Source organism: Crinia signifera, chromosome 1 (genome assembly GCF_055691185.1).
Source record: "Crinia signifera chromosome 1, ASM5569118v1, whole genome shotgun sequence".
Lineage (NCBI taxonomy): Eukaryota > Metazoa > Chordata > Amphibia > Anura > Myobatrachidae > Crinia > Crinia signifera.
Genome location: NC_139217.1, coordinates 36,311,036 through 36,326,956, shown reverse-complemented (window position 1 = coordinate 36,326,956; position 15,921 = coordinate 36,311,036). Strand labels below are relative to the sequence as shown.

Below are 15,921 nucleotides of genomic sequence, written 5' to 3'. Positions count from 1 at the left end.
CAGGGCAGTTTCAGTGGAATGTAAAGGGCGGAACCCGGATTGGAGGGGGTCTAGAATGGAGTTAGCAGTAAGGTGGCTTAGGAGACGATTATAGGTCAGACGTTCTAGGAGTTTGGAGGCAAAAGGGAGGAGGGAGATGGGCCTGTAGTTGGATGGAGAGTTGGGGTCCAGATTTGTTTTTTTGAGAATTGGGGAGACAAGAGCGTGTTTGAAGGAGGAAGGGAAGATCCCAGAGGATAGGGAAAGATTAAAGAGGTGAGCCAGGTGAGAGCAGACTGATGGACTGAGACGACGGATAATATTGGAGGGGATAGGATCAAGCGGGCAGGTGGAGGGAGAAGCGGATTGAAGGATAGAGTGGACTTCAGCAGCAGTGGTGGGGTAAAATGAGGACAGGGGTTGGAAGGAGGGGAGTGGAGATGTAGGAGGGGAGGAGGGAGAGGGTTAGGTCATGGCAGCAGTGATGGCAGTCCTGAGAGAGGAGATTTTGGTTGAAAAGTAGGTAGCAAAATCAGCGGCTACGATGGAGGACGGAAGAGCTGGAGGAGGGGGGGAGAGCAAGGAGTTGAAGGTGGCGAAGAGCCTGCGGGGATTGGATGATTGGGAAAGGATGAGGGATTTAAAGTAGGATTCCTTGGCCAGAGCAAGGGCAGAGCTGAAGGAGGAAAGAATGAATTTGAAATGGAGATAATCCGCAAGGGAGCGTGATTTCTTCCAGAAGCGCTCAGCAGTGCGAGAGCACTTTTTAAGGAATCGGGTGATAGGTGAGTGCCACGGTTGGGGGTTGGAGCATCGAAGGGGGATAGAGGAGGGAGGGCAGGCAGAGTCCAATGCCGAAGATAGGGTGTCATTATAGAGGGAGGCAGCGAGGTTTGGGCAGGACATGAGGGCGATTGGGGCGAGAAGAGGACACAGCGTGTTTGAGAAGGCAGCAAGATCAAGTGTGTTGACGTTATGCCGTGAGACAATGCGCTTGGGAGGGGGGGTGGGAGAGGGGGAAGCAGTGAGGGAGAAGGAGATGAGGTGATGGTCAGAAAGAGGAAAAGCTGAGATAGTGTAGTCAGTAAGGGAACAAGAGCGAGAGAAGACGAGATCGAGGGAGTGTCCTTGGATGTGGGTGGGAGAGGTAGTCCACTGAGATAGGCCAAGAGAGGAGCAGAGAGAGAGGAGTTTGGAGGTGCAAGGATCAGCGGGGTTATCCAAGGGGATGTTAAAGTCACCAAGAATGACAGATGGCAGGTCAGAGGAGAGGAAGTGTGGAAGCCAGGCGGCGAAGTTGTCAAGAAATTGGGAGATAGGGCCAGGGGGGCGGTAGATTGCAGCGACACGGAGGTGGTAGGGGTAGTATAGATGGATAGAGTGAGACTCAAAGGAGGAGAAAAGGAGAGAGGGTTCAGGGTGAATGACACTGTGGGTGCATGAGGCTGAGAGGAGAAAACCCACACCGCCACCTTGGCGACCGTCAGGCCTGGGAGTGTGAGAGAAAGAGAGGCCACCGTGGGAGAGAGCAGCTGGAGAGACAGAATCAGAGGTGGAGAGCCAGGTCTCGGTGATAGCAAGGAGGTGGAATGCTCTAGAGATGAATAGGTCATGGATGGCAGGGAGTTTGTTGCAGATGGATCTGGCGTTCCATAGTGCACAGGAGAGAGGGGGGGTGGGTTGTGTATTTATGTGGATAAGGTTTTTGGGATTGCAGAAGCGAGGGGGGGTCATTGGGAGGGTGAGGGTGCGGGGGCGAGTGGTCAGGATAGGTATGGGATGGGAGGGGGGAGGAGCAGTTGGAGAAAGTGAAGTTGAGAGATTAACAGCCATGAGGAACCGAAGGTGAGAGGGTAGGTTAGTGAAAGCAGACAGAGGGATTTGGGAGGACAGACAGCGTCTGTAGTAAATTTGTTAGAAAACAGAGTGAGAGAGAAGGTAACAGGCAAGGAACTACTGTCAGAGAGGAGACCAGTGGGTAAAATCAGGTTGATTGAGTAATCCAATTAAGTATGAAACAACAACAAGTGAGAGGATGAAGGGAACAGAGAAGGTCAGAAGTGGGGGAAATGTGAGCAGGCGTGAAGAGGGAAACAGAGTGCAATAAATGTGTGGCAAAGATAAGAGATAATAATAGTGAATGAGTAAAAATGACATATAATGTTGGAAAAATATAGATACAATGAATTAAGTGTCAAAATTGAGCAACAGGTTACAATAGGATAGAAAGAAGATGAATCTATTACAATAAAACAGAATATGAAAATTTAGACTGTGTTCAAACTCACCTTTTTCAGTATTCTAACTCACCTGCTTCAGTTTCCAACTCACTTAAGTAATCAAGCTTCACTTTAGTAATGCAAGCTTTCCTCTCAATGAGCGAGCTCCCAAATGAGCTCTGCCCCTCCTTATATAGTATGTCAGGCCCCTGTTACACTCAGCTCCTCCCCCTAATCTTCCTTGACACCTAGATTTAGCTCCTCCTCCTAGTATCTGTTCACACCTAGTAACAATACACTATACAGATACAGGCACAACCAAAATCACACTCAGATTTCTCCCTCAAAATTACAGTCTCTATATAGAAAGACAGATAAAGAATACAAGACAGACAGAATGCAAGATAACTCACCTGCTTCAGTTTCCAACTCACTTAAGTAATCAAGCTTCACTTTAGTAATGCAAGCTTTCCTCTCAATGAGCGAGCTCCCAAATGAGCTCTGCCCCTCCTTATATAGTATGTCAGGCCCCTGTTACACTCAGCTCCTCCCCCTAATCTTCCTTGACACCTAGATTTAGCTCCTCCTCCTAGTATCTGTTCACACCTAGTAACAATACACTATACAGATACAGGCACAACCAAAATCACACTCAGATTTCTCCCTCAAAATTACAGTCTCTATATAGAAAGACAGATAAAGAATACAAGACAGACAGAATGCAAGATAACTCACCTGCTTCAGTTTCCAACTCACTTAAGTAATCAAGCTTCACTTTAGTAATGCAAGCTTTCCTCTCAATGAGCGAGCTAAAATGCATAACAAACTGGGTTGGAATCAACATACTGTAGATACCTGAGGAAGAGGTGTATGGGCAATAAGCTGCTGGCCAGGTATCCAAGAGAGCACAGTTACAGGCAGAGGTGGGATTCAGCCGGTTCTCACTGGTTCTGCATAACCGATACCTAATATACGATCGGTTCTGCAGAACCGTTTGCTAAGGAATGCCGCAGACGCGTACAAGGTACTGTAAGCAGCTGTTTCAGCCAGGCAGAGAGCTGCATGCTGCATAGCTGTATACACAAAGCAGGTCTGCGGCTATTTTGAGTGCTACTGCGGGTCCAGCAGCCAATAAGGAGCGGAAGTGGTGGCTCCTTATTGGCTGCCGGACCGTGAGCTCTTACTGGCTCGTGGTCCAGCAGGAGAATTCAAATTAGCCGCAGATCTGCTTTCAGTATACAGCTGGGCAGTTTGCAGCAAAAGCCGGAAGTCCTGGCTGGAATGCAAGTTAGGCAGTGGACTACAAGCATCATTTCTGCTGACCGTCTTGCAGACAGTGGAGAGTGCTTGTTGATGCTAGGGTACTTTAAACCAGGTATTATTTTAAACATACATATTTTGCTAATATGCACATATCCTGGCATTATGGAAAACATATCTACACCAATAAAATGTATAAAAAATAACTTAACAGATATACCTATTACAATAAAAGGTTGATAAAATAAACAACACAAAAATAAATACAAGTTGACCATTTAAAAAATATGCTGGAATCCACCATCACAGGTCCCTCTGTACTTTCTGGAGGCTATTGCTGGTCTTCCTGGAGGAATTTATAATTAATTTTGATGAACATCCTCTTCTACACATTTTGTGGAAACAACCACCTACTCCTTGCAGGAGTAATTAAAGGAGGAGCTGTTGCCATGTCAAGCTCTGCTTAAGCTGTCAATTTTCAAGTTCTGCTTAAACTGAGAATTTTCTCACCAGTAGGTCTTTGCACCTCTGCAGACTTGTGAGAACAGTCACCAAAATTGTAGTGTTCTTATTTAAACAGATTGACCACCCTTGTATTCTGGCTATGAGAATGAAGGGCTCCATCCACAAGTTACTTAGCGGAAACACTCAGTTTTAGCTCCTCCTTCACTTTCTCCAGCTGTTTCTGCAAAACCTGATGAGTGGAATGACTTGACTGAAGCTGGCAGTGTCTGAACTGACTTCACTTGTGGCAAGTTAGAAGATTTGGAGAACTTTGCATAACACAGAAATCATTCTCCACTGCGCTTATGTCAGGTGCATTCACCCTTCTTTGCCTATGTCATAGGTGGACATATAGATTTGAATGGCCTTTTGCTGCTCCTCCAACCGCTAAATCATACAGAGGGTAGAATTCCACCTCGTTACTACCTCTTGCTTTAGGTAACGGTAGTGCAGGTTCAAGAGGGTTTGCTGGAGCTCATCTTTGATTGTCAAAAGTATTCTGACATTTTGTTTCCGGCTAACAACAGCATCTTCTGAATACCTGTGTCCAGGGCCGTTTCTAGACAATTTAGCTACCAGGGCAAAGAAATAAGAAATGCGCCCCCCCCCCCAAAAAAAAAATCTATACATAAGAAATTGCGCGTGCCGAAGGCGCGGTGAAATAGGGGCGTGGTTTATTTTTAAAGGGGCGTGGCTTAATATAAGGGCATGGTCTAGCAGGAAAACAAGTACCTTACATCTCACTTTTGCAACCTGCATGTCCAGACATTGGTTACCGCAGGAATTATCATTGTCCTCCTGCATTTAAGTTGGCGGGCTGAAAGCCACACAGTGACATAAAAATATAAAGGCCCACACAGTGACCTAGTACGCCTCACAGATCAAGGCCAAAAAATGACAGGCTACTTAAATCATTATACACTTTTTATCCGTGATGCCAATTACACATTACGCCGCACACTGTGATGACAATTACACATTACGCCGCACACTGTGATGACAATTACATGTTACGCCGCACACCATGATGACAATTACACATTATGTCGCACACCGTGATGACAATTACACATTATGTCGCACACTGTGATGACAATTACACATTACGCCGCACACTGTGATGACAATTACATATTACGCCGCACACCATGATGACAATTACACATTATGTCGCACACCATAATGTCCATTAGACCCCACACTGTGATGCCAATTACACCCACACTGTGATGGCATTTACACAATACTCCCCACACGAATGCCTATTACACATTATGCCCCACACGCCGCTGCCGTACAACTGATACCTTTACTACTATGCCCCCACAGTGCCAGATATGCCCCCACAGTGCCATACATATATGCCCCCAGAGTGCCACACATCACACATATGCCCCCACAGTGCCACACATATGCCCCCACAGTGCCACAAGCAGCACAACTCACTGTCTCTGGCCCTAGGTCTCCCCCTCCAGTCCCGCGCCGCTGCCATATGCCTCCACAGTGCCACATAAATGCCCCCACAGTGCAAAATATGCCCCCACAGTGCAAAATATGACCCCACAGTGCCACAGATATGCCTTCACAGTGCCACACATATGCCCCTACAGGGCCATATATGCCCCACACAGTGCCAAATATGCCCCCACAGTGCCACAAATATGCCCCCACAGTGCCACAGATATGCCCCCACAGTGCCACAGATATGCCCCTACAGTGCCACAGATATGCCCCTACAGTGCCACAGATATGTCCCTACAGTGCCACACATATGCCCCCAAAGTGCCAGTAGCAGCACAACTCACTGTGGCCATGGGTCTCCCCCTCAAGTCCCCCGCCGCTGCCATCGCTGGTGGTGCTGCTTCTGCTTCTTCTTCTTTCCTGGGGAGGGGAGCGGAGCGTCTCTCCTTCCTTTCCCCTTCACTGTGTGTACCACTACCTGAGCCGTCAGCCATTCATACCTCGCGGGCTGGCTCCTGATTGGCTGCCGGCCCAAGAGGCAAGCTCTGATTGGCTGACAGCCCAGTGACCGAGGGGAAGGAGAGACGGGCAATGCGCTCCGCTCTCCTCCCCTCCCCAGGGGCTGTGCTCCGGCGGCCGGGGAGAGGGGGAAGAAGGCACGGCAGGTGGCGGCAGCGTGTGCATCGGTGTTTGGGGGGGAGCTGCCGGGCGCCCTGGCTGTTTACAGAGGCGGACAAGCCATGCGGTGCCCCGGGCTGCTGCATGGCTTGTCTGCCTCTAGAAACGGCCCTGCCTGTGTCATGTTTCAAAACATTTTGCCCCACAAATTGTGTAAGCAAAACCTGGTATGTGCTGTAATTTGCCCAGATGTAATGCACACAAAATATTGGTGGCATTGTCAAATATCAAAAATCCCCAGTAGAGTATAAGCTATTGTGCCATGATCTATTTATCTAAGAGGTTCTTAGTGATCTGCCTCTTACGGGAAACCATTGAAACTGGTGATACACAGCCTGTCTTTGAATGAGTAGGCATTAGTGAGATGCTGCTACTGGTGCCGCTGCTGTTGTTTCTGTTTAAGGTAATACATCTACCCAGTGGGCTGTCACAGTCACATAGTGCTGAGTTTATACTGTTCCACTTGTCCACATGTCCATGTTAAGTGAACAGTGGGTACAATGGCTTTTTAAAGACACTAATGACAGTCTGGGAATCGCTAGTGAAGTGGAACCTAGACTGGATTTGTTACCGAGGACACAGTACACCCATCAACTGTCTAAATCACACTGCACTGATGGCAGATACTATATGTATGTCTAACACCAGCATAGTTGTCGTGGTCTCAGTAATCTGCTTTGCAGCACAGTGATTGCTGTCATACTTCAACTTCCTCGCAAAATACTGATAGACAATCAATTTCTTAGTTAAAGTAGTAGAAGTGGTCTTCCGACTTTCTCTCTAGGATAATGCTCAACTCACAGCAGCAACAGCAGGTATACCACTCTAGGATCCTCTGGAGAAATCTTGGATAGGAGAGGAGTCGGTCCAGGCAGTTCATGGTCTGCAGGACTACTTCCGATCCTGATCGAGAGGAAATTGACAATGAGAGAGTTGGTGGTGTGGATTGTAAGCGCTTGGATACAACAACAAAAAAACAATTAAGGTGTCACTGTATTTCCTACACTTTTAGCCAAAGTTTTTGAATTTGACAAGGACTTATGATGACTGTGATGCAGGGGACATAAGGGAGAATGTTCCTAGGTGGATAGCATCTTTACCTCTACTTATTATGCTTTTTTTTTTACAAAGACTACATGTGGTGAGACAGTTGTTGTCTGGATTTGGATATAAATAATTTCAGACTGTGGAGGTGGATTTTTTTGGTCTTTTTACTGAGGTATGATAATGTTTTTTTTTTCATCCAACAACTGTCTCCACCAGTGCCTGATTCAAACAAACCACATCACCATCAGAAGCTTCATTGTAAACTTCATCTTTAGCTCCAGATACACCAATATCCTCCTCATCCTGGTGTACTTCTATAGTTACATCCTCAATGTCAGCAACTGGACTGGCGGTGCTCCTCCCAACACTTTCAGAGGGCGTGCAAATGGTGGACGGAGTCTACTCTTCCCATACAGTGTTGTGAAGGTCAGGCCTAGACATCGCAACTGCAGACACACTTTGACTTTCCTTGGGGATTTGTGATATCTGTGCTTTAACAAGTTTTATTTTTCGAGTGGGATGAGTTCTTCCAGCTTCATGAGAAGCTAAACCACCAGTCATGAACATAGGCCAAGACCTTAGCCTTTCATTGCCACTTTGTGTGGCAAATGGCAAATTGACGATTTTACGTTTCTCACTAACTGACTTTGATTCTTTTTTTATCAGTGTTAGTTATTTTTCATTTGTTTTTATAGGCCCTCTATGACATTGGTCTTCGGTCTTAGCAGATGATGTTGATGGACTTGCATCATCAATGTCATGACTGGTGGCAGCAGCTTTAGCTCTAGTATTAGGATCTGGTTCCTGGTCTTTAAATTGTATGTCCTCTATTTCTCTATCAACACACAGCACCACTGGTCTTATATACAGCAGCACAGGGCAGCACTACTGGACTTACTGTTTATATGGGATCTCAGACAGGGGCTCTAAACTAAAGGCAAAATAACCTTTATATTTTTATAAAGTATATATTTTTTTTTTCCCACATCCAATCTCTATTAAGAGAGCATCCACTGCTTTTAGTAAAATGAAATATAAATACAGTAGCACACAAATAAGAGCAAAGTCACTGAAATATTTATGCCACAGATATAAAAATGATTTTGAAGTACAGTATGTCATATCTCATGGGTAACTTTTCTTTAGCTCTTATGCCACCTATACACGGGGCGATGTTCGGGTGTGATGCAATGCGTGCTCCCATACACATCATATCGCACCTAACATAAGTATGTGCGGCACAAACTTTATGTACTAGATCACATTGCATCTAGTACAAAAAGTACAAAGAACATTGCAACATGTATGGGCACCTTTAGCTACAGATGTCTAACGTTTTAAATACAATGGGACAGATGTATTAAGCCTGGAGAAGAGATAAACTGGAGATAACATGGAGATAAAGTGAAAGGAGATAAAGTACCAGCCAATGAACTCTGTTTAAAAATACAGTTGGGAGTTGATTGGCTGGTGCGTTATCTTCTTTCACTTTATCGTCAATTTATCTCTTCTCCAGGCTTAATACCTCTGCCCCAAGGCTATGAAAATAAAGGCTTTATTAATGCAACTGATTATTTAGAACATTTTATTTGTTAGATAACTTTCAGCTTGCCGGTATAGCTGTAGATTGGTTTCTGTATACTGATCCTAATCTGTAGACTAAAAAAAATGGAGAAATGTTGGAATGTTCAGTTAAACTGCTGAAAAATAACTTGTTTTGTCAATAGATGCCACATGGACAATGTTCTGAGAAGTGTTTTGATGGATTCAGAAAAGCAACAAAGGAAGGATCCCATGCATGTTGCTATGACTGTGTGCCGTGTTCAGAGGGAGAAATATCTGGTACAGTATATGGATATTATTTTTTATATATTTTGCTTTTGAAGTACAATTGAAGGGAAGAGAAAATTAATTTGCATCAATTCATTAACTATTCATTAAATCGATATTTTGAAAACCAAAGTAAATAGTTAATTTGCCATACAACAAACGACAATTATTTTTTTTTTTAAATTGAGTCGTTTTTATTGCTTTTTAAAGAAATTATTCAAATTCTATGTTAATATGTTTAAGTTAGGACAAAGATGAAATGAGATATTAGAGTCAAAATCTCACTGGTAAAAAAAATCAAGTGTTTAATTATGTAACAATATGTGGAAGTATAGTAGTAAAATACCTACAGAAAAGGAATCACATAATGACTAATATAATGAATAATCTAAGGGGAGCAAGGCCTCATACAGGTGGAGCATTGCTCATTTATTCACCTGACGTGCCACAGCTTTACGTCTTGGCGCTCCATTGACGAGAATGGGCCAGGCATACCTGTGAGGTGCTCACATGTCCCCTTCTCTGGGGACATGGGCTGAGATGGAAAGCAGTGGCACGCTGGCCGAATAAATAAGCGCGGTTCCATCTGTACGTTTCACAGAAATTGAGGAGACAAATACTACAAGTAGTGTAGAATGTGGTAGTATAACCTAACATACCAAGAATATCAATGTGTGGCCAATACACACATATCTTACAAAAAGGGATTAACTCACTCATGGTTGAAGAACCACCGCCATGACAACCACATAATCATGATGAAATTATAACATCAGCATATTATGCAACAGTATCAATGTTATTACCCAGCTTAAAGGCCCCAATACACTAGGTGACTTCTCACTTCTAATCTTTCCCAAGCCACTCTGGACTTACCTAGGCAGCATTAGTGCATGCAATTCATCACATGCGGTACTTCTGCATGCGATGTATCACATACGATCCCTGTTCCTTGACACCAGTAAGGGGTCGGACCTGGAGATCTTACATGCAGCATGTATGGTCACTGGCTTCAATATGATGCACAAAAGACTGCACATCAGATAAGATGTCACACACATGCTATTTGGGCTGATTTTACACATTTTCCCAACCCGATCCAAAAGAATCTGGTGAAATGATTTCTGGGTGTCTTCTTAGAAGACATGCCAAAGGTTTTAGCAAAAAAGAGAAAAGGACCATGGATAACAGGTAACCCTGCCTGCTTCCACAGGAAATAGGGGTGATTAACAAAATCATTAACAGGTACATGGGCAGTAGGCCTAGCATAAAGAAACTGCTCCCACCGCAGGAATACTGGGCCCACACCCAAACTCTTCATGGGACATGGGAAGTAATGAAGGTTTTCACAGCATAAAAGTAAAATGTAATCAGTAATAGAAAAAAAAAACATTGGAGGTTTTTATCCCTCAATGTAAAATCTGCCATTGTGTGTCACGCTTGAGGGTGGGGGTTGACCCTGGGAAGCCTCAGGTGAAAAGGCAGGTGTATTAGAACCTGGGAGCCCGTCAAGGGTCTTAGACATGCACTCACACATGAAGGAGGGCCCAAAGGCGTGACCAGGACAAGAAGGTAAATTAAATAAAAAGTCTTTATTGAAGTAAACACGAAGACAGTGGTACTTTAACGATGAACTGAAGATTGTGACTGTGGAGAACAACACGGGAGATGGACTTGGAGAACAAACTGGAACTGAACTTGAAGAACAAACTGGAACCATACTTGAAGAATAAACTGGAACCAGATGAATGACGTGGAGATGGCTTGAAGGCAGCAGTAGTGGAAGCTGACCGGGGCAGCAGGAATGGATGCTGACTGGAAACAGCTGGCTTGGAAACTGCCTGGAAGCAGCCGGAGGTAATGCAAGAGCACTGTAAGGAGTCAGGCTGTGCTGGAGCTGGAATTAGCACTAGGAAACAGGAACATCCAACTCAAGTTTGACAATGGAAGCTCTGACAGAGTGCAGGAGTCCTCCCAGCACTCTTATACCTACAGGTGGGAGGAGGAATGGCTGGCCAATAACCAGGAGGGCAGCTGCATCGGATCGGCTGGGAAAGTCCATGTGACACTGGTAAACATGGCTGAACCCATGTTTGTCTATGTTTGCTTGCTGCATGGCTGAGGGCTTCAACAAAAGTAGTAATGACTGCAACTGTAGTGGGCTAAAGCATTAGGCATGACTGCAGGATTTGCTGCACAGCTGCAGCATCAGGTAATCACTGGAGAGACTGGGAGTCTGTGCTGTGATCTGCACACAAACACAAACAACACTGAGGATATCCAGACCTGGAGCACAGTGACATTCTGGAGAGACACTTTAAAGGTAAAAATAGTGTTTGTTTTACCTGGATCGTGACAGAGGTGGTTATTCTAGTTCACTCTTTCTGACAAAATCCTTCTTAGATGGACAAAACCATGTGCACTGCAGTTGGGGCAGATGTTACTTGTGCAGAGAGAATTAGATTTGGGTGGGGTTTTACTTCAAAGTGAAATCTATATTGCAGTGTAAAAATAAAGCAGCCAGTATATACCCTGCACAGAAACAAAATAACTCACCCAAATCTAATTTTCTCTGCACATTTTATATCACCCCCCCCCCCCTGCAGTGCACATGGTTTTGTCCATCTAAGAAGGATTTTGTCAGAAAGAGTGAACTAGAATAAGGCCCACTGTGCTCTGAATAACTGAAGCCAGATGCACTCTATGAGACTGCACTGGCTTCACCGTGACTGACAGTGACTCCCTATTGGATGTCCGACCTGCCAATCACCCAAGGCAGTCCCATTGGGAGCGGTTCCCTCCCAATGGGATGCTTCGATGGGCTGCTATGGCTGCAGCCCATAGAATTCGGGGGCTACACATGTGCAGTTCCAAGGCCAATACTGCGCATGCACCAGCCCTGATGCCTGTCATCTGTGTACAGGTGCCGGGACCATATTTTAGCTTCTATGGGCTGCTGCTGAAGCAGCCCAAATAAGCTGGGGGCCAGTGCATGTGCAGTACCGAGGAAGCTACTGTAGAGGCACCAGCAGCGTGAAGTGGGGGGTGGCATCATGGCAAGCGGAAGCCCCCTTCCTACACCAGGGTAGGAGAAGCCACTAGAAAAAAGTACTAGAGGCTACAGAGGATGCAGAACTGAGTAGTGATAATAATGTTAAAAAATCATTACATATGTGGACATACTGTAGTTGTGATCACAATGAGATGCACCTTGATTAAAAGTGGCAATAACTCTTCAGTCCAGATGATTTTGTTTGCAAAGTATAAATTGCAGCAATTGCACAGTTGCCTGCAAAGAGTGAGCTATAATGTTTGGCCAGAATATATAAAATAAGGGGAGGGGAAAATAAAGACAGGGACATAATTGAAAAAGTTTGAGGACAACACAATTGCTATAATATATCTATCACATATTACATTGGTCAGTGGATTTTCTTGCAAGTGCCACCACCTGCCATCAACTCATGGTACCACCCACAAAGAATACTCTCACATTCATCCCACTGCTCTTCAGCTTCTCCATCACATGCCACCCAGTATGTACTAGCATCGCTCTTACAGTCTCTATGAGCAAAAGAGAGAGAGAGAGAGAGGTAACTGATTAATACCATATTTTATGTCATTTTTTTTTCCATAGACAATGAAAATTGTGTCAAATGTTCCGACACTGAATGGCCCAATAATGCTAAAATCATCTGTATTTCCAAGTCACAAGACTTTCTTTCTTATGAACTGGACTTTATAACTTTGTGTTTCTCTGGCATAGCTGTATTATTTTCTGTAATAATAGTCCTCATATTTGCAATATTTATATTTTTCCATAACAACCAGATTGTCAGAGCCAATAACCAGAATCTCAGCTTTATTCTCCTCATCTCTCTAGAGTTGAGTTTACTCTGTGTATTTCTCTTCCTTGGTCGCCCAGTGGATATAACCTGCATGCTGCAGCAGATCTGCTTTGGAATCATATTTACTATCGCTGTGTCCTCAGTCCTGGCCAAGACTATAATGGTTTGCATCGCTTTTAAGGCCACAAGACCTGGAAGCTACTGGAGAAAATGGATGGGAGTCAAACTACCGAATTCCTTAGTGGTGATCTGCTTATCTGTCCAGGTCCTGAATGGTGTCATCTGGTTGTCAGTCTCTCCTCCTTATCTAGAGTATAACATGGACACATATCCTGGGACAATCATCATCCAATGTAATGAGGGTTCTGTGCTGGCCTTTTATTTCATGTTGGGTTACATGGGATTTCTGGCAGCTGTGAGCTTTGTTCTGGCTTTCATGGTGAGGACATTACCTGACATCTATAATGAGGCCAAGTACATCACATTCAGCATGCTGGTATTCTGCAGTGTGTGGGTCTGTGCCATCCCGGCTTATCTGAGCAGTAAGGGGAAACAGATGGTCATTGTAGAGGTGTTTGCTATATTAGCCTCGTGTATTGGGATATTAGGCTGTATGTTTTTCCCTAAATGCTACAACATAATGATGAAACCTGAATTGAACAGCAAAGAACATTTATTTAGGGGCAAGAATAGATTTTAATAAAAATATGAAATTATTATCATTAGGAGATCAATAATAACCATTGCATATCTCTGTCTCTGTCTCTGTCTCTGTCTCTGTCTCTCTCTCTCTCTCTCTCTTATTAGTAAATGACAATACACCTTGCTCCCTGTCTGTTGTGTTTACACTTCTCTCAGTGACCTTCAATGACAATCTTAAACCCCTTTCACACTGCAGCTCTTAACCGGTATATTGCCGATTTTTTAGCCTTTTAAAATGGTTAGAGCTGTAGTGTGAAAGCACCAGTCTGCATTTACCGGTTACAAATAACTGGTATTTGCAAATGGGTAAAAAGCAGAGTCCTACACGGTTCAGACCCATTTTTTATGCAGTGTGAACAGCCCTGAACAGGTATATAGGACTCAGACAATAGCTATGAGAGTGCAGAGCATATGTAATTAGCCGCTCATTACATATGCACATATGTAATGTGTGCAGTGCATATGTAATGAGTCACTCATTACATATGCGCATATGTAATGAGTGCTGTGCATATGTAATGAGTGGCTCATTCATATGCACACGCTCATTACATGTGCGCATATGTAATGAGCGGCTCATTACATATGCACTGCGCTCATTACACATGCTCCTCCGACCAGCGACTTCCACTGCCTCTTCTCCCTGCAGTGTGACATTTTCATCTGCGACCATCTCTGGTCGCAGATAAAAACGGGACACTGAGCAATATGATTGCTGAGCAATATATTGCTAGCAATATATTGCCAGCGACATATTGTTCCGTGTGTACGCACTTTTACAGTCATCCCTCCTTCCTCTTACCAACTCTGACATCTTTCTCCTATGTTTAAGGGAAAAAAAAGGGAAGGGGGAAAAACCAGTGCACAGGTTATTGGTTTTTTTTTTGTATATATGGTCCACAAATATGACAAATGTTTTGAGATTCTTCTCATTATATAATAGATGGTGTGCAGGTGCACACTTGAGAGTAAATTATACATTTTAAGCAAGGGCACTCTTTGAAAATGGATTGTATATTTTATTGAAATAAATGGTCTGTGTATGAATGTGTGAAACTATGGACATTTGAGGATCCAGAAACTTGGTAACTTATACAAGTTCTAAGTCTTTTGTGAAAGGTTTAGTTCCCTGCTTGGGTTAATATAATACTAACCTTTTAATAATTAATTTTTAAAAGGAATTTTTGACACACATAAACACATATTTACAAAAAGACCCACAAACCCAAAGCTAGGTGTATACAGCTGTTGTGTTCCTATTTCAGAAACACAAAGACCAGGAGCTATAACTCGGTAGAAAAGACCTGTGATATACAAATTATATAGTCACACTGTTGGTACAGGTTGAGTATCCCCTATCCGAAATGCTCGGGACCACGAGCATTCCGGATAGGGGAATTTTTCGGTTTTTGGAATACATTTTTTTTGCCATACTTACCTGTCCCCTGATGGTGTCCGGTGGTCCCTCGGCGTCCACGCAGTCCCCGGGCATCCACAGCAGGCCTCCGGCATCTTCTCTGGGTCTCCAGCGGTCCCAGAAATGCATTGCGAGGGTGTGCGCGCGCACCGGTGACGTCACCGGCGCGCGCACACTCGCGCAATGCATTCCTGGGACCGCTGGAGACCCTGGAGAAGATGCCGGAGGCCTGCTGTGGATGCCCGGGACTTGGTAAGTGTGAAAAGAGGGTTAGGGGAAAAAAATATTCGAATGATTCCAAAAACCACGTTTTTTGGAATAATTTGGATAATGGATGCCCGGATACAGGATACTCGACCTGTATTGTATCTCTCTATCTGCAACATAGTTATATAGATTCAAGAGGTAATCACTGAAGATTCCACAATACACTTTTGTATAAATTACCCTCTCTATTTAAGTAGAATTATCTGCATCATACTGAAAGGAGAGTTTGACGGTTCGATTGCTTGGTGAGTTTAACCAAGGAATGTTACAGTTCTATTCAGAGAATGATACTTCTGGCATTGTCACCTACGATTAGTAGTCAATCCTACATAGAGATATCCTTCTGGGTGTAACAGCAGTATTTAGGCACAAAAGTCTGTGATTTGCACTTTATACAAGATTTACATAGTTTAACCTCTTTAAGTACTAATGCAGATACATATAGCTGGTCTGAGTTTAGACAATTGTTCTCATATTACTATAAAACCCATGAAGAGTTAATAAGCAATCAGTAGATAAGTTTATCTTATCTGGTACTAAGGAGGGGTCTCCCCCTCCGTTAACAACCAAAAGGAATAAATGCTGGCTTCCACCTACAGATGGAGCTGGCTTTAACTTTGAAGGGCTGGCGATTCTATCGCCAGCAGCCGGCTACCGCATATGGACGCTCGCTCACCCATTGGCAAACGGAGCCTGCCACCGGTCCCCG

General features: G+C 44.2%; 1 protein-coding gene across 1 annotated transcript; it reads left to right on the top strand.

The window, feature by feature from the left end:
* Nucleotides 1-11,154: 11,154 nt before the first annotated feature.
* On the top strand, nt 11,155-13,526 carry LOC146072865 (vomeronasal type-2 receptor 26-like). The gene is made up of 2 exons (XM_083180081.1): nt 11,155-11,190; nt 12,810-13,526. Exons 1-2 carry the CDS (start codon nt 11,155-11,157, stop codon nt 13,524-13,526), a joined length of 753 nt encoding a protein of 250 aa, XP_083036207.1.
* The last annotated feature ends 2,395 nt before the right edge of the window (nt 13,527-15,921 follow it).